The sequence below is a fragment of the Cervus elaphus genome, chromosome 8, assembly GCF_910594005.1.
Source record: "Cervus elaphus chromosome 8, mCerEla1.1, whole genome shotgun sequence".
Lineage (NCBI taxonomy): Eukaryota > Metazoa > Chordata > Mammalia > Artiodactyla > Cervidae > Cervus > Cervus elaphus.
The window spans coordinates 4089825-4112577 of record NC_057822.1 but is presented as its reverse complement, the minus strand read 5'-3'; the positions used below and the strand labels follow the sequence as shown (position 1 = coordinate 4112577).

The following is a 22753-nucleotide window of genomic DNA, read 5'->3' as shown; positions in this document are numbered from 1 at the left end:
AGACTGGTGAGGCTGAGTGCAGCGGCACGTGGAGTCAGGGTCGGACACGTGCTGATTGGAGGCATGGAGGAGCAGGTGCTGTGAGCAGGGAAGGAAGCTGCTCCAGGGAGAGGGGCCTGGGAAGGTGCGCGAGGGGCAGCCTGGGTGGAAGATCCAGTGACCTCAGAGAGGGAGAGGGAATGTTTGGATCCGGTGGGCCGGCTGAAGGTCGCACAGTTGGGCCTCACGACAGACCCTGCAGCTCTTCAACAATCCCCCGTTTCCAGAGCTGCTGAGCTGATGAGGACATGGAATAGCTGGCAGAGCCAGAGCTGTCTTAGATGCAACAGCTGAAAGGCCAGCTCACACTGGCTTAGGCAGAAAGTAGACCTCATTGGCTCCAGGCTCGTTGGGAAAGACCCTGATGCTGGGGAAGACTGAAGGCAAAAGGAGAAGGGGGTGACAGAGGATGAGGTGGCTGGATAGCATCACTGACTCAATGGACATGAATCTGAGCACACTCCCAGAGAGAGTGAAAGACAGGGGAACTGGGAGTGCTGTAGTCCACGGGGTCGCAAAGACTCGGACGTGACTTGGTGACTGAATAACATCGACAACAATTGGCTCAAGGCACTGAAACTCCGGGGGCAGACCCGGGCAGGCCTGGTGAGATCCAGGGCCTCAAACAAATGCCGTGGGGCTGATGAGTGGGCCATCATCTTTTCCCTGCTGGCTCTCTGGCTCTCTCTCTCTCCTCATGGTGGCAAGGTGGCTGCCAGCACCACCAGACATTCTCCCTACCTCTCAGCAACTCCAGCAGAAAGTGAGCGTTTCTCTTCCCAAGAGTTTCCAATGGAGGTCCCAGGACAAAGTTCCAGTGGCTCTGACCATGTCACATGCTCATCCCAGAACTGATCTCTAGGGCTAAGGATATGGGATAATTCTGATGGGTCAGGCCTGAATCATATGTCCTCCTCTGGAGCCCATGTGTGTGAAGTCAAGCTCCACCTGAAGCCCCAGGGACCAAAAGCAGAGAATGATGGTTTTACCAAGAGCATCAGGGCAGTGGGTCTCAAGAAGAGCATGTTAGTCCAGGTAAGCCACGTGCTGCAATAAACACCCCAACATGTCAGCAGCTAACACAATACAGTTTCATTTCTTGCTCCCATTGGTGTCAGGGCTGGGGCTCTACTTTTTATGCTCATCCAGGGGCCCAGGCTGGTAGAGGCTCTGTCATCTTCAACACTTAGCTTCCAAGGACACCCTGGGTTGATGACATCCAACAGGTCGGCGGGAGAATAAAGCAAAGGTTACATTTTGTTTGGTCCAGGCCCCAGGAGAGGCACTTATCTATTTTACTGGTCACAGCTTAGTCACATAACCCCATCTCAGTGCCAGGGAGAAAGGGGAGGCAGTCTGTACCTTAAAAGAGGGGTGGGTGAATCCTGGGCAGGCAAAAACAAGACCCACCTGTGCTTTCTAGAACAGTCCAAGTCCTTCAGCCTTTGTCCCTGGCATGCAGCAGGACTGGCCCAATCTTTCCAGCTGCAGTCTCCTTTATGATGTCTGGATCCACCTGCCCCCTTCATCCCTTGCCTACCCAACCTCCTTCGCATTCTTAAATTGAGTGATGAGGAGGCTTTTTTATCCTGGATCAGCTGCCAAGCCCATAGATGCTCTGCGGACAGGCGGGCAGTAGAACAAAGGGACAGAGAGAATGGTTTTGATTTTAAGACTCCTCAGATCCACGCGTCAGCCCCCTCAATCCTTTTCAGCTACCTTTACTGGTCTCTAAGCCAGCAGCACCTTCCTCCGCTCCATGCTTGTGGGCGTGTGAAGCCACTTCAGTCGTGTCCGACTCTTTGTGACCCCGAGGACTGTAGCTCGCCAAGCTCCTCTGTCCATGGGGTTCTCCAGGCAAGAATACTGGAGTGGGTTGCTGTGCCTTCCTCCAGGGGATCTTCCTGACCCATGGCTTGAACCCACGTCTCTTATGCCTCCTGCATCGGTAGGTGGGCTCTTTACCACTAGTCGCCACCTGGGAAGCCCTCCTCTGCCCCATAGCCCGTAGCTAAGGGCAGACAGGAGCTGGAGGGAAACTGGCCCATCACCACAAAGGACTGGCACCCCAGCTTTCTGAAGACCTTAGCTGGGAAGACTATGTGCCAACACTGCTGCAGGCAGCAGCTAATCATTCATTCATTCACTGACCTCTGACGTGCTCACTGTGCGCCTGGCATTGTGCCGGGTGCTCAGGCGAGAAGGAGATGCAAAAGCATAAGATATTAGATCTAATCTAGTGTTAAGGCAATCACGCTCATGCGGCTGAACAACTGGAGAGGAAAATAAGACAAGCTGAAGCTGGATCTTCTACCGTGATTTAGAGATGATGCCACCCCAGGGCATGAACAAGCAGCATATTTAGTGCTTCAGGGACCTGATCTCCTCATCCCAGGGCTGTCAGTAAGGAGAGTGCCAGGTAAAAATTATATTATTATCATTTTTTTGCAACACAAGAGCAGCAGTTACAGCTTATTGTGTGCATTGGGCACTGTGCTAAATTATTCAGATGTGCAAAGCTTTCATTCTCCCAACCACTGTATAAAATCTAGAACTCACCCACCCCTGTTTTTACAGATGGAAAATCAAGGCGCCGAAAGCTTTCAGAAACCTGCTCCGAGTTATAAAGCCGTCATCAAGTGGCAGCCCTGGGACCGGCAGTCAGGTCCATCCTGTGCCCAAGCCCAAGGTCTGACCGCCTGTGTTAAATTAGAGATGGCATCTGTCTGGATGATCTTCCGGCTGCCCAGACTGCGAACCCAGAGGGTGGCTGGTGTCTGCCAGGAGCTGCTCTGTGTTGTGAGTGGCAGCCCTCTGCCAGGGCTGGACTAGACCAGAGAGGGAGGAGGCCCCAACCTGGGGCTTTGGAACTCAGAGCGGACCCCAGGGACAGGGTCTGCGGTCTCTTCCGCTGGCCTCATCTCTTGGGCCACGGTTTTCCTCCCCAAGAATAGCCATCCCCCTGAGCAGGGCATCTGAGGATAGCTCCCCTTCAGCCTCCCCAGGCAGAAGCCTGGCAGAAGGAACGCTCCTCCACCCACTTGGTTTCCTATCCCGTGATGGCTCTTCCGTCTGGCTCATTCATTCACGTATTCATTCAACAAGTTACTATGGAGCCTCACTCTCTGCTCTGCGGTGGTCAAGGTATTGAAGTTCAGTTCAGTTCAGTCTCTCAGTCGTGTCTGACTCTTTGCGACCCCGTGGACTGCAGCATGCCAGGCCTCCCTGTCCATCACCAACTCCTGGAGTTTACCCGAACTCATGTTCATTGAGTTGGTGATGCCATCCTACCATTTCATCCTCTGTCATTCCCTTCTCCTCCCGCCTTCAATCTTTCCCAGCATCAGGGTCTTTTTAAATGAGTCAGCTCTTTGCATCAGGTGGCCAAAGTATTGGAGCTTCAGCTTCAGCATCAGTCCTTCCAATGAATATTCAGAACTGATTTCCTTTAGGATGGACTGGTTGGATCTCCTTGCAGTCCAAGGGACTCTCAAGAGTCTTCTCCAACACCACAGGTCAAAAACATCAATTCTTTGGCGCTCAGCTTTGTTTATAGTCCAACACTCACATCCATACATGACCACTGGAAAAACCATAGCCTTGACTAGATGGACCTTTGTTGGCAAAGTAATGTCTCTGCTTTTTAATATGCTGTCTAGGTTGGTCATAACTTTCCTGCCAAGGAGTACTGAAGGGGATGGGGAAATGAATACGAATCTACGAAGCAGTATGAGAGGTAAGACACTTCCATAAAAACAGGAATCCGAGGTGTCACCTGATGAGGACCACGAGAACAGCACAGGCCCCATTCTGAGTCCGAGAGGAGAGATGACCCCTGGATCTGGCAGGAGTGGAGGAGGGGTGTGCATTAAGGAAAGTTCCGAGGAGGCGGGACTGTTCCTTGTGAGAGGGTAGGGCTGAACACGTGCGGCCAAAGGAAAGGACATTCGAGGTGGTGAGAATGGCAGGAGCCTGGGCCTGGACGTGGGTGCACACGGCAAGGTCTGGGGACCTGGGAGCACGTCTGTGTATGGAAGGGGAGGAACAGGAGTCAGGAAGGCATGGGTGGCTGGAGCTGTGAGCTGCGGCCCAGTCACACCGGTCACGGCCCAGCCCCTCTCGAGTGGGATCAGAGCAGCAGACAAGGCCCCAGAGGTCCCGGGAAGACACACTGCCGGAGTTGTCCCTGGCTGTGTGTTGTTTCTGGGACGCCCTCCATTGCCACGTTCACATCCCAGCATTACTTCTCTGGCTCAGTTGGTTAAGACTCCATGCTTCCACTGCAGTGGACACAGGTTCGATCCCTGGTTGGGGAACTAAGATCCTACATGCTGCATGGTATGGCCAACCTACCCCCCTCCCCCCAACAAAAGACCTCCAAAAAGAAAAATCTGCAGGTTTCCATGAACTTGGGCAAACTCTGGGAGGTGGTGAGAGGCAGGGAAGCCTGACGCGCTACAGTCCATGGGGCGGCAAAGAGTCGGACATGACGTGGCGAGGTGGGCTCCCATTATTCAACTGGAACCCCATAAACCCCAAAGGGAAAACAGAGAAGACGTTCCAGTTACAGCAGGTTGGGGGGCCCTCCCTATTCCATCGCCCCATCACTCCCCACAGCAGCTCCTGGGGCACACCTGGGAAACCCAGAACTCAGAGAATGCTCCCACTTTTATTTTACAGGTGGGGAAAGGATGACAGAAATGAGACACGGGCGCCGGATGGCTTGCACAATGGTTCAGGGATCTTCTTGAGCTTGTGTCTAAGCTCAGGGGATAAAGGCAAAGTCAGTGCAGAGAAGGAGGGGGTGTTTCCCAGGCTGGACCTCCCTCCCTTGGGAGCAATGAAGCCTGGGGCCTGGGGGGCTGGAGCTGCCCCCAACACCCCCTCTGGGGTCTGGTGGCCGTCGGCATTGTACCGGCCAGCTTGTGGCTTATCTCATCCTCGACTGCGAGAGGGAAGGTGGACCAGGGCCTCCCTCCGCCACACACAGTGAGAATGGAGGTGCGGGAGTTCGCTGGTGGTCTAGTGGTTAGGATTCTGTGCTTTCACTGCCTTGGCCCGGGTTCAATCCCTGGTTGGGGGGAGCTGAGAACTCACAAAGCATGCAGTGTGGCAAAGAGAGAGAGAGAGATAAAAACGACTTATAATCAACATTGCCAGGGGTGAGTGGCGTAGGGGTTGGGGGAAGGCAGACTAAAAATCCTAACCTAAACAGAAGGTAAAATAGGAAAAGATCCCAATGCTGGGAAAGATTAAGGGCAGGAGGAGAGGGGTGACAGGGAATGCAATGGCTGGATGGCATCACCGACTCAATAGATGTGAACTGGAGCAAACTCTGGGAGATGGTGAAGGACAGGGAAACCTGGCGTGCTGGGGGTCCTGGGGGTCTCAGAGAGTCAGACACGACTTAGTGACTGAACAGTAAGAAACGGGTAAAATGGTGGTTCTTCATATGGGCATTGTCATTTGCCAAAGCTTTTCCACAGACGTCATTCTGTTTCCTTCTTACAATCAGACTGTGAACAGGAATCAGCTGTCTCCCACTTTACCATCGATAAAGGCGGGGCCCAGAGAGGCTGAATGCATTACCCAGCATCACACAGCTGGAGGAGGCAGACAGTCCTTGCAGTCTGGTCCTGTAACTCCCGATCTAGAGAACAGAGCGTGAACGGGGGGAAGAAGGCAGTCGTGTGTGTGTGTGTGTGTGTGTGTGTCTGTGTGTGTCTGTGTGTGTCTGTGTTTTGGGAGGCTGCTGCAGACAAGCGGAGGCTCAGAGGCTAAGACTGAGAGCCTGCTTGTGAATTATGACATTGCAACTGTTCCTTTAATTATGTGCATTTCACTTGGGAATGTGTGAGCCACGGGGGAGGGCCTCCCGGACCGCTGGGACCTAGCTCCGCGTCTGTCCCAAGGCAGGCGTTCAGTACATTTCTGCTGCACACTTCTGATTAAAGAGGCTGTGCTTGCGGCCGTGTTTCTGGGTGAGATTGCCTCCAACACCAGGGGCTGGCTTGCAGCCCCTCCTCTGCTCCCAGCTCTCTCCTATCTCTCCGTATGGGGAGAAACCCCAGCAAATCCCTGGAGGTCGGTAAGAGGGAAGCAGTGAACACGCAGTGAGCGGTAGCGGGCCCCTGTCGCTCCCCAAACGCGTGATGAAGCCCAGCCTGCCCCTTCAAAGTCCCCTGACCCTGCCTGTGTTCCGCCAGGCTGAAGTGACAGGGGTGCCCTCAGTTCTGCAGGACACAGAGCCGTCCTGATGGCGGCTGACTGCAGAGGCCGCTTGTCTGGGCTCTGGACAAGCCTGGGATCAGTGCCCAACTCGGCACAGAAATAAAAAAGATATCCAAGCTCAGGACTCAGGCTGTCCTAAAGGTCTCGATAGACCTCTCCAGCTCCTCTGAAAGCAAACTGGATTGCTCACCCCTCTCTTTTACATCCCCAAGGAGACCCAGCAAATACCATTTGCCTCGACACACACACACATACACACACACACACACCCCTTCTCAAAGATACACAGCTCATGAGAAGGTCCCAGCCCCCTGCCCCCTCCTCGCCCAAATGCTCCAGAGACACTTGCGTTTGGTGCCCAGGCAGACAGACATTCCAGGAGGCCGAGACAGACAGCTGACACCCCTCCCAGGCTTAGCCCATGTGATTTGCAGGCAAGGCACCTGCTTCTGTCTCCTCTCCTGACATGAAGGGAACAGGGTCCTGGCAGCAACTCTCTCGTCACCCCCCCACTCCTGAGAGTTGGCTCCAGCTGCTACGGGGGATGCTTCCTGGGACCTCTCCTGCCCTTCAAGGGTCTGATGATCATCTTTTCACCGTCAACAGGCCTGGCATCAAGCACAACACAAGAGTGGTGACAGGCTGAAAAAGCAGGAACGGTTTATTTACAATGATCATTTGGTGACACATAGATCTTTGGGCTTTTAGTGACCTTGTTAAAAGACACGTGGGCAGGGGCCCGCTCCCCTGGTGGGGTCACCGCACTCTCCAGCCTCATCTTGCTGTCAGAAGCCGGGTGCTGTCAGTACCCTCCGGCTCTGCCAAGCCTTGGCTTGGGGACATCTCTCCCCTGTCCATCTGCTGGGTGGTCAGTGCCTCAAACACCTGCCAGATGTCCTCTTACCTCCGTTGGAGGCCACGTCTTGGTCCTAGCTGTGGGGCGCCGAGTGAGGACCCACACACATTTGTATGCAGAAAGACAGTGGGTGAGGAGGCCTGCGGGCACCAGGACACAGGCTTGGGCCGCGGCCTGCTGCACAGGGCTGTTCCTGGCCGTCTGTTGTTCGGGGTGGTAGGAACATCCCCGTTTTCTCTACAGGCAGAGCAGCCAAGTCCCAGAAGTCCTCCAAGGGGTGGAGAGGCCATGCGTAGAGGCTGGGCACGCTTCCTTGTGTGGTATGGCAGTAGACTCAGGTGCCACTTGGGGCCTGGCCTCAGCTCTCTGGGGCCACTATTCTTCCCGCTCTAAGAATGCCTGCCCAGGGCTACCCTGGCTACGGGCAGACCCACTGTCTCCCCCCGCGGCCAAGATCCAAGGCCACCCTCCTGGTTTTCTGGAAGAGTCTCCTCCCCAAGCCCCCTTCTCTAGAGAGGATGTTTGGGGAGGCAGGGCGTGGCCTATGGGCAAAGCAGCTTGGTGTTAAGCGTCGGGGAGGCAATTCCACAGTGGAGGGTGCCGGCAGACTCCGGGCGTGGGGGGCGAACACGGAATACTGCTGCTCCCCCAGCTCGCCGCCCCCCACACTCAAGGGCATGTCAGGCGTCACCCTGAGCCAGGATGAGGCGCGGGGCAGACAGAGACTACGAGGGAGGCAAGGGCGGGGTGGGGGGACCACGGGGAAGCCGTAGTGGGCAGGGCCGAGGCCGGAGGCTCTACGTCAGGCCGGCCGGTTCTGGGGCCGCGAGGCCTGTCCATCCGCCCCGCGCCCCCCACCTCCGGCTCTCAGCGCGCCTGGCCCGCTCGCTCCCGGGGGCCGGCCTTCCAGCGGCGGGGCTGCGAGGGCGGCGGAGGCGCCGGGGCGGCCCGCAGGCTGCACGTCCTCAGCTCGCGGGCCAGGCTGAGCACCTCCGGCCGCTCGCGCGGCCCCGCGTCCTCGTCCTGGTCCTCGTCCTCCTCCTGGATGCTGCTGAGGCGCGGCGCCCCACGGCCGCGCTCGGCGGCGGGGGGCGGCCGGTAGGCGCACTTGGCGTTGAGGAGCCGGCGCAGCGGGGCGCGGGGCAGCGAGGCGGCGGGGGCGCCCCCGGCGCGGAGGTGCTGCTGGCGCACGTGGCGCGCGTCGCTCTGGCGCTGCAGGCGCTTGAAGTCGCTGAAGGCCGCCAGCGCGGCCTGGCGGAGCAGGCGGGCCAGGGCGCGCGCCTTATGCGCCCGCGCCAGCAACACGGCGTGGCAGCGCAGTACCACCGCCTTGTGGCGCGCCTGGTGGCGGTAGACCCAGGCGAAGACGCGCGGGTGGCGCGCGTCCGCCGCGCAGTAGGTGATGCGCGGCAGCAGGTAGGCGTGCGCCGGCCGGCGGCCCCCGGGGCCCCCCGGGCTGCTGCGCTCGCACGGCTGCATGCGGAGGCCGTGCGGCCCCAGCGTCAGCTTCATCTTGGTGCCCCCGCCCGGCCCGCAGCGCGCCCAGATCTTGCCCACGGCGTCCTCGGTGCAGCCGTCGCCCTTGGCGTGCAGGGTGACGGCGTTGCCCAGGTACCACACGGTGTAGGTCGGGTCCTCTTTGTTGAGCTCCACTTTCTGGCGCCGGCTGCGGAACACGCGGCCCAGGCGCTCCAGCGGCCAGTCGGGCAGCAGGTCCGGGCAGGAGCGCAGGAAGCTGGAGAGCAGAGACGTGTAGGCGAGCCTGGGGCTCAGGCTCTTGGCCTTGCGCTTGGCGTCGTCCTCCACCAGCACAAATTTGTTACGCCTCCAGGGCAGCATCGCGGCGGCTGCGGCGGCGGCCCGAGGGGCTGGGGGCGCCGGGAGCTCGCGGGCGGCCGGCCCGGCGGCCGGGGGAGGGGAGCGCGCCCAGAAGCCCGCGGCCCAGGGCGTTCGAGAAGCTGGGCGGCGCCGGGGACAATCGGTGCCCGCAGATGCCCAGTGCCAGGCAGGGCTAGCTGGCTTCGCAGATGCCCGGTGCCCAGCGGGCTGGCAGCCGAGATGCCCGGGCGACGGCCCTGAGCGTCCGGGAACAGCTTTCCCCGGGAGTCGCTCCAGCCGTCCGGGAAGCCAGGAGGGGCAGGGGCTGGGCGGGGTGGAGACGCGCCCCCTCAGATACGAAGAGGGGGGCACCCCGCGGTCCCAGCCGCCCAAACTGCGGCGGCGGGGAGGTCGCCGGAGCCGGGGCTGGAGGCTGGCTGCTCGGAGGGGTAGACCGAGAGCCGCGACTGCGGTGGGGACTCCTCCAGGCGTCGCGGCTCCACCTCCCCCGGCTGCCTACATCACCGGGCGGGACCGCTAGCTCTCTCGTCCCCTCCTCCGTCTCCTCCCCCCGCGCCGGCCAGCGGGGCTCTTCGCCTGAGACCCGGCACAGGCGCGGTGGGTCGGGTTTAATCATTATTGTCGGAGGTCAAGGAGCAGGAAGCGCTTGAAATCGACCCAAGGGCTTTGACAGTGCAAGTTTCTCAGGTCGCCCTCTCAGCCCCTCTGGGAGGGTTCGGTGCCCCCCTCCTCTTTCTCGGATGCCCACTGCCCCTTACCCGCAGCTCCTGCCTCCCCGCGGCTCTGAGCGCGAGTTCGGGTGGGTTCCTCCCGGGGCCGGCCTGGCTCCCTTCGCCTCCTATCTGCGCAGCAGAAAGCCAGCCGAGGTGGCCGAGCAGTGCAGTGGAAAAGTACTGTCGCTGGGTGAAGCTTTCTCTCCCGGGTTCCTCCAAGGTCGTGGGCCAGCCCGGTGCGCCGGGGCTGGGAGACCAGTCCCCCCGCTGCAGCGGCTGGTAGTGGCTATCGCCTGGACTAACGCCGGAGGGGACGCTTTGCGGGTGGGGAAACTTCCAGAGCCGACCAGGGTCTGTGGGGGAAATGCAGATTAAAAGCTCCTTTGGCCAAAGGGCAGCCTCTGGACCCTCCCAGCATTAAACAGGTTACATTGCGGTTTGTGAGACCTCTCCTGCTCCCCACCACCTGGGCGGGGCTGGGGGCGTTGCATTCTTGACCTCTTTATCTCAGGATAGCCTGGCCTCAGCTAAGGGCCTTGCCCAAGGTCACAGGGCTGATAGGAGGTGGAACTAGGGTCCCACTCAGGCTTGACTGACCCACGTGGGGGCCCTCCCTCTTCTGTGAGTTCTTCATATACTGGGTATGGATGGGGGATGTTCTATCCTGCCCTGAGACCCTCCAGTGGGGCTCTTACTAGGGAGGGAGTTCTGTGCTGGGAAAGAGGCAGTGGGCCCTGGGCGTGGGGCCACAACTCCCCCTTTCCAGGATTTGTTAAACCACAACAAACTCCCTAGAACTCCAGGACTGCTCCAATGGGGCTCCAGGAGTATCCCACAGAGCCCATACCCAAGCCCTTTCTGTGGCTTTAGAACAGGTCATTTGGGGAGTCTTCCAGGCCAGGAATGAGCCCAGAGCTTTGGGCTAGGCCCCGTCACACCAGGTGACCTCCCAGAGTGGGGACATTGGGAAGATGATATGTCCCACAGGCTGGCAACATACGTCCGGGGCCAGCCGGCTGGGCCCAGCATCTGTGGGGGGAATACAAGAGTATCCCCCCCGCCACACACACACACAAGGCTGCTTCACCAAATGCTCCTCACAGGACAAGCAAATAAAGACAAGAAATTACTTAGAATTGCAGCATCTTAGCTTTGGAGGGGGCCTCCGAGATGGGCTGGCCTCCTGCAGCCTCATTTTATTTTCAACTTGAAAATGTGTTTATTCTTTGTTGCTCATTATAAAAGTAATATGTGCTTGTGGCTAAAAAAAAAAAAAAAATCACTGAAGAAGGACATGGATGGAAGCCTCCTACTGTCCCCACCCTGTCCTTTCTCCATGAGAAAACAGGCTCTGGGAGGCAGGAGGAGCCACCCCGTGAACCTCACTGCCTCTGAGGTCCTCTTCCCCATGAGCATGAGGAGGCAGGTGGGAGCAGCCAGCAGCGAAGTCTCCGCTTGTGCGGCCGAGCTGCCTCCAAGCTTTGGGGAAGGCACAGCCTCCTGGGGCTGCTGGGGTTCCCATGTCGTGACCCAGGAAGCCCCGTTCAGTTTAGATCTCTGCTGACCAACCATTTCTTTAGTGCCAAGTGTGTCCCAAGCACTGCCTGCCTTTGATCCAGTAACTAAGCGTCCTGCCTCCCAGAGAACTAGAAGGGACGGGGTGCTGTGGGTGGAAATGTGCTGCGCTTGGGAGCCTAGTGTAGACGCCCTCACATAGTCCTGCTTCTGTCCCTTCTCACTGCTTTTGGAAAAGCCTCCTGTGGGGGGTGGTGGTGGGCAGTCTCCCCGGACAGTGTGAGATCACAGAGTGCACGCTTGGGAGCCTAGTGTAGACGCCCTCACGTAGTCCTGCTTCTGTCCCTTCTCACTGCTTTTGGAAAAGCCTCCTGTGGGTGGTGGTGGTGGGCAGTCTCCCCGGACAGTGTGAGATCACAGGGTGCAGTGCCCTGTGTCTGTGTTAAGTCCTCTGGACCACGAAGCAGCATTTGACATCATTAGCCACTTTGTTACCTTGTTGACAACTCACCTCGGCCTCCATGGCTAGGATTCCTTCCTCCCACAGCCTCCTTGGGACCGATCCTCCTTTCAGGGTCCTTCTTACACCCTTGGGCTTGGTGTCCCCCCCCACCTCCCCACTTCAGCTCTTCCGCCTCTAAACTTGTTCCTTGGAAAGGCCCAGCTTCCCAGGAACTTCCACTGTTCTTTGTATTCAGCAGGCTGGAGAGGCCAGCCTGGTCCCATTCATCCAGGTAGAGCTCAAGGCTGTCTCTGCCGTTAAGTCTTCCTTCCCTTCTCTCCCAGCCATGGCTGTTATTGTTCTTCAGTCACTAAGTAGTGTCTGACTCTTTGCAACCCCATGGACTGCAGCATGTCAGTCTTCCCTGTCCTTCACCATCTCTCGGAGTTTGCGCCAACTCATGTCCATTGAGTTGGTGATGCCATCCAGCCATCTCATCCTCTGTCGTCCCCTTCTTATCCTGCCCTCAGTCTTTCCCACCATCAGAGTCTTTTCCAGTGAGTTTTCTCTTTTCCAGAAAGTCTAGAGACTTTTCGCATCAGGTGGCCAAAGTGTTGGAGCTTCAGCTTCAGCATCAGTCCTTCCAATGAATATTCGGGACTGATTCAGCAGACAAAACCCTGCTTGGGACTTGAACCCATGTGGCTGGGACTCGAACCCAGCCAAAACCCACAGTACCTGGTTTCAGGGCCTAATGAAGCTCAGGTTCTTGATGTCTCATCACAGAAAGAATTCAGTGAGAGACAAAGTAATAGGTAAGATGTGGATTTATTCAGATTCAGAGAGAAGTACACTCCACAGACAGAGTGTGGTTAGTTCTTATCAGTCAGTTCAGTTCAGTTGCTCAGTTGTGTCCGACTCTTTGTGATCCCATGGACTGCAGCACACCAGGCCTCCCTATCCATCACCAACTCCAGAGTTTACTCAAACTTATGTCTATAGGGTCAGTGATGCCATCTAGCCATCTCATCCTCTGTCATCCCCTTCTCCTCCTGCCCTCAATCTTTCCCAGCATCAGGGTCTTTTCAAATGAGTCAGCTCTTCGCATCAGGTGGCCAAAGGATTGGAGTTTCAGCCTCAACATCAGTCCTTCCAATGAACACCCAGGACTAATCTCCTTTAGGATGTACTGGTTGGATCTCCTTGCAGTCCAAGGGACTCTCAAGAGTCTTCTCCAACACCATAGTTTTTTTTTTTTTTTTTTTTTTTTTAGGCTGGGTAATTTCATATGCAAATGAGTGGGAGGATTATGCCAACTATTTTTGGGAAGGGGTGGAGATTTCCAGGATTTAGGCCACCACCCACTCCGTGGTCTTTTGACAGTGCCTTGGAACTGTTGGGGCACCTCTGGGTGTGTCATTTCACTTGCTGATTGAGGATCAAGGTCTAGTCTCCTTTGCCATCTTGTTCCCATTTGATCCTAATTGGTTTATGTTGTGTCCTTGGGCTATGTCACTCTTTCAAAAGTTGTGCCCTGCCCCTTTCCATCTTGTTACACTTCCAGTGGTGTTTTTGAACTGTGGTGTTGGAGAAGACTCTTGAGAGTCCCTTGGACTGCAAGGAGATCCACCCAGTCCATCCTAAAGGAAATCAGTCCTGAATATTCATTGGAAGGACTGACATTGAAGCTGAAGCTCCAATACTTTGACCACCTGATGTGAAGAACTGACTCACTGGAAAACACCCTGATGCTGGGAAAGATTGAAGGCAGGAGAACAGGATGACAGAGGATGAGATGGTTGGATGACATCGCTTACTCAATGGACATGAGTTTAAGCAACCTCCAGAAGATAATGAAGGACAGGGAAGCCTGATGTGCTGCAGTCCATGGGGTTGCAAAACGTTGGACTTGACTGAGGGACTGAGCAACAACAGCCTTCTTTATGGTCCAACTCTCACAGCCATACATGACTACTGGAAAAACCGTAGCTTCGATTTATGGATCTCTGTCATCAAAATGCTGTCTCAGCTTTTTAATATGCTGTCTAGGTTGGTTATAGCTTTTCTTCCAAGGAGCAAGCATCTTTTAATTTTGTGGCTGCAGTCACAGTCCAAAGTGATTTTGGAGCCCAAGAAAATAAAGTCTGTCACTGTTTCCATTATTTCCCCATCTATTTACCATGAAGTGACGCGACCAGATGCCATAATCTTAGTTTTTTGAATGTTGAGTTTTAAGCCAATTTTTATTACTTTCCTCTTTCACCTGCATCAAGAGGCTCTTTAGTTCCTCTTTGCTTTGTGCCATTAGGGTGGTGTCTTCTGCATATCTGAGGTTGTTGATATTTCTTCCAGCAATCTTGATTCCAGCTTGTGCTACATCCAGCCCAGCATTTCACATGATGTACTCTGCATAGAAGTTAAATAAGCACGGTGACAAAATAGAGCCTTGAAATACTCCTTTCCCAATTTGGAACTAGTCCGTTGTCCATATCTGGTTCTAACTGCTGCTTCTTGTCCCGCATACCGGTTCCAAAGCAGCACCATCGCTGCTTCATAGACTAGCATGTAGTTGGATTTTTTTTTCTTTTTTCAGTTTAATTTTTTTTACTTACTAGAGCATAATTTTATTTTCTAAGCAATAAAAAAGTAATGTGTGGTTTTTTGGTAAATGGATTTACAGATGACAGTGATAATCTAAGTGTTTATAAGAAAAGCAATTGTTTTTACAGCCGACCGCTGCTTGAGTATTTAAACTTTTTACAAAGCGATCTCTACCTTCAGTTTATTTCTAGAATTGATTTATTTTTGGCTGTGCTGGGTCTTCATCGCCGCATGGGCTTTTGGTCTAGTTGTGGCCCGTGGGGGCTCCTCTCTAGTTGCCTAGGATGGGCTTCTTATTGCGGTGGCTTCTCTAGGCGCCCGGTCTCAGTCGCAGCCACTCCAGAGTTCCAGAGCACAGGCTCAGGTGTTGTGGTCCACAGGTTTGGTTGCTCTGCCGCGTGTGGGATCTTCCCGAGTCAGAAGAACGATTCTGTGTCTCCTGCACTGGCAGGTCGATTCTTTATCACTGAGCCACCAGGGACGCCCATCTATCATATTTACACTTGCATTAGGTGAAGAAGTCAGGTAACTGACTTAGCGTAGGCATATAATTAAAAAATCAGTCATTTGCCCCATCCTTTCCCCAATCTCAGTTCTCACTTCCAAAGACAACCCCTCTCTTACACATTTTAGATGGCACTTCTGTCATATGCCTTCTTATTTTTAAATAACACATTGAATTCAGATTTTCCACTTTTTGAAACTGTGTCTATTGCCTCCCTTCTATGGAAGATGAAGATGTAATTCCCTTCATCCATCTCATCCCACACATTATTTCCCCTCCTTGCCTCTCAGTTTAGTTATAGCATTTTATTGCTGTTGCATCAGTATTCATTGTTTAAGTATAATATTAATAACTATGGAACTATTGTTCATAGCTGAACCTCGAAGTGTGTTATGATCTGATTTTTCCTTATTGGACAACGTTTTTGCTTTTCTAGAGCTATTTAGTCACCTCATTAAAAACAAACACACAGGGACCTCCCTGGTGGTTCAGTGGCTAAGACTCCAAGCTCCCCATGCACGGGGCCCAGGTTCCATCCCTGGCCAAGGAACTAGATCCCACATGCTGCAACAAACAGTTTGCATGCTCTAACTAAAGACCCAACATGCCACAGTGAAGAATAAATTCTGCTTCCCCCCAGCCAGAATTTATTTCCTTGTTTTCGGCAGAGTATGTATTCCAGTAGCTTTGACTGATAGTTTTGCTGGGTGTAGAGTTCTAGGCTAGAAATAAATTGCCCTCAGAATTTTGGGGAGATGATCCATTGTCGCTGTTCAAGAGTCAGATGACATTCTGACATCTGATCCTGTGTATGTGCAACTTGATTTTTCTCTCTGGATGTTTTTAGTATCTCTCAGAGCTCTAAAGTTTCAAATGTGCAGTTATCACGGGCACTGGGTGAACCTGTCCATGTAGAAACCAATCTCTCAATCTAAAGATCAATTTGGGGACATTTCAGTGTGCTAATTTCCTCCATTCCATTTCTGTTTTTTGTTTTTTTCTGTTTTGGTTGGATGTTGGACCTCTTGGACTGATCCTCTACTTTTTCAAAATATTCTTTCCAATTTTCCGTTTTGAAAAACGTCCTGTTTTCTGGGACATTACCTCAACTTTAACTTCCAAATTTTCTAGTTGGATTTTCATGTCTCTTCTCATAATTTTTCATTTTAAGAGCAATTTCTTACTCTTTTTTTTTAATAGCCTATTCTTATTCATGGATGTAATATTATCTCCAGTGTCTCTCAAAATATGAATTATAGTTGCTTTAAAAATTTTAATTGCAATAAAACACATGGAAGATTACATTTACCATCTTAACCATTCTTCAGTGTACAGTTCAGTATTGTTAAGTATATTCACATTGTCATGCAATTGATCTTCAGAACTTTTTCATCTTGCAAAATCGAAACTCTATACTCCATTTCTTCCCCAATCCGCCCATCCCCATCCCCTGGCAAGCATCATTTAACCCTCTGTCTCTATGAATGTGACTGCTCTAGATACCCCGTATAAGTGGGATCACAGAGCATTTGTCTCTTTGTGAGTGGTTTATATCACTTAGCATAATGTCCTTAATGTTCAACCATGAGGTAGCATGTGTCAGTATTTACATCCTTTTTAAGGCTGGACAGTGTCCATTGCACACATATATTTTGTGTATCCAGTCATCCACTGGTGGACACTCGGGTTGCTTCCACCTTTTGGCTAGTGTGAATAATGTTGCTATGAACATGGCTGTGTAAATATCTCTTGGAGACTGTGGTTTCAATTCTTTGGGATGTATAACGGCACGTGAAATTGCTGGATCATATGATAATTCTATTTTTAATGTTTTGAAGAGTTACCATACTGTTTTCCATAATGGCTGCGCCAATTTACATTGCACAGGGCTCTAACTTTTCCATATCCTAACCGACAGTCATTATTTTCTTCCTTCCTCTCTCTCTCACTCTTTCTTTTTTTTATAGGCGCCATCCTGATGGAGGTGAGGTGGTATCTCATTGTGGTTTTGATTTGCATTTCCCTAATTAGTGATGTTGAGCACTTTTTCATGTACTCATTAGCTATTTGTATGTTTTCTTTAGAGAGATGGCTATTCAAATCTTTTGCCCATTTAAAAACTGGATTATTCTTTTGTTGTTGTTGTTGAATCACAGGAGTTCTTTATAGATTTTGGATATTAACCCCCTAGAGTTTATAGTTTTTGGTCTTGTTTTTAAGTCTTTGATCCATTTTTGTGTAAGTTTTGGCATACGGTATAAGGTACGGCTACAACATCACTCTTTTACATGTTGATATCTAGTTTTCCCAATGCCATTTGTTGGAAAGACTGTCCCTTTCCCATTGATTGGCTTTGGCACCCTTATTGAAAATCATTTGACCGTATGTGCAAGCATTTGTTTTCCTCTCTATTCTATTCTTGGTCTATATGTCTGTCTTTATGCCAGTACCACAGTGTTTTGGTTACTTTAGCTTTGTAATAAGTTTTGAAATCAGGAAGTGTGAGACCTCCGAACTTGGTCTTTTTCAGGGTCCCTTGAGATCCCATGTGAATTTTAGGATTATTTTCCTCTTTCTGGAAAAAAAAATGCCACTGAGGTTTTGATAGGGTTTGTATCAAATCTATAAACTGCTTTGGGCAGCACTGGCGTCTCAGCGTCTGATCCATGCGGGCGGGGGTCTTCAGTGCCTTGTATTTGTGTTGTCTTTAGTTTTTGTCCAGAAATATTTTGTAGTTTTCACTTCCTTGGTGAAGTTTATTCATAAGTATTTTATTCTTTTTGATGCTATTGTACATGGAATTTTTAAATTAATTTTTCTTTTCAGAAATTGTTCGTGGCTAGAAATGTAACAGATTTTTGTATGTTGATTTTATACCTGATTATTTTGCTGAATTTGTTTATCCTAAGGTTTTTTTTTTTGTGGAATCTTTAGCGTTTTCTAGTTATAGTTGTTTCTAAAAGGTTTTTTCTTTTTTCAGTTTCATGCATTGCTCTGCTCCTTGAGTTCTTTCTCCCTGTTTTGTTTTTTTTATTGAAAGATATACAACTCTATCATGCTTCCAGCTTTCCTCTAATGTCTGATAATCACTGTCATCTAAGTCCTATCTGAGAGGCTCACACACTGGTTGAAACACTGTGTATGGGAGATGGAGGGTGATGAACAGAACTTGTCATGTGTGGGCCTCCTTATCTGATGACGTGCTCAGCCAGGTTACAAAGAAACCCCGACAAAAGACTCCTTGAGCAGACTTGACTCAGGCTCCTCTGAATCCTTTTCTCAACCAGACCCCATGCTTGTCCCTCATCCTTGTTCTATCCTGCATCACCCAATTTTAGGAAGAATCTTGTTAAGTCAGTGTAGACAGAATCCCCCCTGGATATCTGATCACCCTTGATGATATCTGGTCAAATTCCTCACCCTCCCGTCATTCCCCCTGTTGATAGCTGATCACTCGGGTCTGCCTCTGTGGTTTAGTTAGAATCCCCTCTTAGCTCTGATTTTTCCTCTCAGTAATTTGCCTTTCACCTATACTACAACCCCCACCCCAGCCCGCCCTGAAATGCCCCTTTGTTCTTGCTGTATTTGGAATCGATGCCAGTTCTATCCTGAGGTTTCTCTATTGCAATCATTCCTGAATAAAATCTTTTTTTTTTTTAACTGCTGTTTTTTGCCCCCGACCCCCCCAAATCTGTTTTTACTACTTTAACCACCATCCAGCTCTATTTAAAAAAAAAAAAATATTTTTTTTGTCCTGTTTATGGTTTCAGCGGGTCTTTGTTGCTGCACAAGGGCTTTCTCTGGTTGTAGTGAACAGGGTTCACTCCTCGTTGGGGTCCTCCGGCTTCTTTTGTCCTGGAGCGCGGGCTAGGCCCCCGGGCTTCAGTAGCTGCAGCGCCTAGGCTCGGTAGCTGTGGCTTAGCGCGGGGTCTGGGTATTAGTGCAGCGTGGACAGAGATGTTCCGCAGCATGTGGAGTCTTCCAGACCAAGGACCGAACCCGAGTCTCCGCATTGGCAGGCGGACTCCCGCGCACTGTACCACCAGGTTAGTCCCTCACTTCCTTTTTTAACCACCCTCCAGTGTTGAAATCTGTAGGTCTCTTCTTTTGGGCTGGCCGGGGTCCCCAGGGAGAGCTCCAGCCGCCTCCTGCTCATGGGGGCGGGGGTGTATAAACCCGGCTGCCAGGATTCCGGGGGCAGAGTGGAGACCGGGCCTCCTGGAGGTCTCACTGATCAGTAGGTGGGCTGGCTGTTCCGGATGGAGCCTCCGAACCCTCTGTTACCCCTGGAGTCCTCAGGCCAGAGGCACCTGGGGTAGGTCTCCCCAGAGAGGAGAGCTCCGATCTTCTGATGCAGGAGGTGGGGTGGGAATCTCCAGGCTGCTGCAGAGAGGGGAGAATACCTAGGGCTTTCACTGCAGGCTCTCACGGATCCTCAGTTTTTATACCTGATCTGCTGTCACCAGAGATGTCTGGGGTGTGGGGTTCCTGGGTTTCTGGGGCTCCTTAGCAGGACACGACTTGACTCGTTTTGGGTTTCCATTATTTCTGCTCCACTGAGCTTGCTCCCCCGTCCACGTTCCTTCCATCCTCTAACATGTCGTCAACACCACTCAGCGGCTGTCATGGCCTCCTTCCTTTTCCTTGTCAGTTTATGCCACTTCCGTTCCGTCATTGTCATTTTAGGGAGGCGTGGGGAAGGAGTGGGGACTTTAGTTCTCCATGTCGAATGGAAACCCCTCCTCAGTGCTCATGATGGTTCATCATGGTGCTCAAGATACCTAAATGCATGTCAGTCGATTAATCCACATTTATTTATGTATCCATTCAGTAGGATATGGTGATGCCAGATGAAGAAGTTGGACTAATTCCTTCTGGTTTGGATATTCCCTCATCAAAGGAGTCATTTTATTGGGTGGGTGCTTCCCAGGTGGTTCAGTGGTAAAGAATCCACCTGCCGATGCAGGAGACACAGGAGATGTAGGTTCGATCTCTGGGTTGGGAAGATCCCCTGGAAGAGGAAATGGCAACCTATGCTAATATTCTTGCCTGGAGAATCCCATGGACAGAGGAGCCTGGTGGGCTACAGTCCATTGCAAAGAGTCAGACACAACTGAACGACAACACACGCATGAGTTCAAAACTGGATACTGTGGGGGCACCTGGAGACAGGTAGTGATGTGTAAGACATTCCTGGTGGAGCTAGCCTCTAAGGCGGGTCCCAGTGAACCCTACTTCCTGGTATTCATGCCTGTGTGTGGCCCCCTCCACCCTGAATCGGGCCGACCTGAGTAATGGAAAGGTTTTCTGGCTATTACACCGGCTGGTTTCTGAGGCTAGAACACGAAGGTTAGGGTGGCTTCTGCCTTGTTTTTGGAGAAGGCAATGGCAGCCCACTCCAGTACTCTTGCCTGGAAAATCCCATGGACGGAGGAGCCTGGTGGGCTGCGGTCCATGGGGTCGCTAAGAGTCGGACACGACTGAGCGACTTCACTTTCACTTTTCACCTTCATGCATTGGAGAAGGAAATGGAAACCCACTCCAGTGTTGTTGCCTGGAGAATCCCAAGGACGGGGGGAGCCTGGTGGGCTGCCGTCTATGGTGTTGCACAGAGTCGGACACGGCTGAAGCGACTTAGCAGCAGCAGCAGCCTTGTTCTCTCCTGGATCACTCTTGCTGGCCGGAACCAGCTGCCATGTCATGAGGACACAGGACACATGAGGACTTGGCAAAGAGCTAAGGCCTTCCGCCAGGTCACCATCCCGGTGAGGGTGCCGTTGTGGGAACGGACCCTCCTCGCCAGTCGAGCTTTCGGCTGATTGTCGCCCCAGCTGACATCTACCTTGTGAGAGATCCTGAATCAGGATCATGCAGCCAAGCAGCTGCTCCCCAATTCCTGACTCACAAAAACTGTGAGATAATAAAGTTATTTTTGTTTCAAGCCGCTATGCTTTGGATTTTTGTTTTAAAATGTTTATTGGAGTAGAGTTGTTTTACAGTGTCGCGTTAGTTTCTGCTCTATGGGAAAGTGAAACAGTTGTACACGTATATCCCGTCTTTTTTGGATTTCGTTCCCCCTGAGATTGCCACGGAGCATGGAGTCGAGTTCCCTGTGTTATATAGTAGGTTCTCATGGAAGTGAGGTGAAAGTTGCTCAGTTGTGTCCAATTCTTTGAGACCCCATGGACTGTAGCCTGCCAGGCTCTTCTGTCCATGGGATTCTCCAGGCCAGAATACTGGAGTGGGTAGCCTTTCCCTTCTCCAGGGGGTCTTCCCGACCCAGGGATTGAACCCAGACCTCCCACATTGCAGGCAAGTTCTTTACCATCTGAGCCACAGGGAAGCCCAGGTTCGCATTAGTTACCTGTTTTATACAGAGCAGTGTGTGTATGTCAGGCCCAATCTCCTAATTCATCCCACCACCCCCTCTCCCCTATTGGTGTCCATATGTTTGTTTTCTACATGTGTGTCTCTGTTTCTGCCTTTCAAATATGTTCATCTGTACCGTTTTCCTAGATTACCGAAAGGTACTGAATATAATCCTCAGTCTGTCACAGGGGCTCCAAAGCTCAGGTTGCACCCCCTTCTCCCCCTGCCCAGCTTCCCTACAAGGTACCTCTGCCCCCATCTCTGGGCCTCAGCTGTACTGTACCCAGCGCCTCTAACCTCTAAGCGCCATCTTGCCCCCCAGGTCTTTTCCACATGCTGTTCCCTCTGGTCCCCATTCTTCTTTCTCATCTCTTCTTCCAGCCCGTTCATCTTTCAAGCCGTCTTAGAAGTCACTTCTCTTAGGAAAATAGTTCCCTGGACGAACTGTCCTGACTTCCTTGGGTGTATCTCTTGAAACATGTATCACAACAGTCATCAATTCATTATTTGTGCAATCATTTATTTAATTCCTGCCCTCCTCTACTCCTAAGGCTCCCAAGGCTTCGGGAACTCCTAGGACAGGGAATACATCTTTTTTTTTTTAATAGTTATTTACTATTAAAAATATTTACTTATTTATGTGTCGGGTCTTAGTTACGGCATGCAGGATCGTTAGTTGCAGTATGTGGACTTTTACCTGTGGCGTGTGGGATCCAGTGCCCTGAGCATGGATTCTAACCTGGGCCCCCTGCATTGGGAGTGTGGAGCCTTAGCCGCTGGACCCCCAGGGAAGTCCTCTATGTCTATCTTTTGCACTCCTAACTCCACACTGCCCTGATTGGCATCTGGAACATAGTAGGAACTCGGAAGATAGTTGCTGAATAGCTGAGTGAGATGTGTTCCCGTTATTTGACTCAGTTTTCATTCTCTCCAGTCTGAAAAAAAACAGCTTAGAGCCAACCCTTAATTGATGGCTGGTCAGTACATTATTCTTAAAGGACAGCACATACACTTTTTTGTTTTTTAAGTCTTACTTCCGACAATGACTCATTTTGTGACCTTGGACTGCTTGCCTTTCCTCTCTGAAAAAGGTAGATAGCATTTGGTACAATGCTTCTCTGGAAGGTTGGGAAACTGTTTCATTTAAAGAGAGGTTGGCAAGGTTTTTCAGTGCTCTTAGAGTACAATTTTCTTAGTATCCAGGTGGTTGTAAACGATTATATAACTGATGAATAGAAATGAGCTATGATTTACCGTGTGAATGTATTTCAGTTATAAGAGTGTGTGTGTGTCTGTGTGTGTGTGTGCGCGTACCTTTCGGTGCTGAATCAGTAAACATTTGTGTGTGCATATTGGGCTTCCATGGTGGCTCAGACGGTAAAGAATCTGCCTGCAATGCGGGAGACCTGGTTCGATCCCTGGGTTGGGAAAATTCCCTGGAGAAGGGGAAGGCAACCCACTCCAGTATTCTGGCCTGGAGAATTCCATGGACAGAGGAGCCTGGCAGGCTACAGGCTACGGGGTAGCAGAGTCAGACACGACTGAGCGACTTTCACTTTCACTTCTTTTTAAAGAATAGTTTGCTCTAGAATGCTCATTAACATCTAGAAGTCTGCTGCAGATTTGTTTGAAGCTGTAACTGT

The 22753-nt window shown here is 51.9% G+C and overlaps 1 protein-coding gene across 1 annotated transcript; it reads right to left on the bottom strand.

The window, feature by feature from the left end:
* Nucleotides 1-6905: 6905 nt before the first annotated feature.
* FAM43B (family with sequence similarity 43 member B) lies at nt 6906-9102 on the bottom strand. The gene has a single exon (XM_043909049.1). The coding sequence runs from the start codon at nt 8963-8965 to the stop codon at nt 7994-7996; it is 972 nt and encodes a 323-aa protein (XP_043764984.1). The 5' UTR covers nt 8966-9102; the 3' UTR covers nt 6906-7993.
* Nucleotides 9103-22753: the final 13651 nt, after the last annotated feature.

What these genes read in the sequence shown, in the direction of transcription:
- FAM43B (XM_043909049.1), bottom strand. Translation starts at nt 8,965, where the DNA reads ATGCTGCCCTGGAGGCGTAACAAATTTGTGCTGGTGGAGGACGACGCC.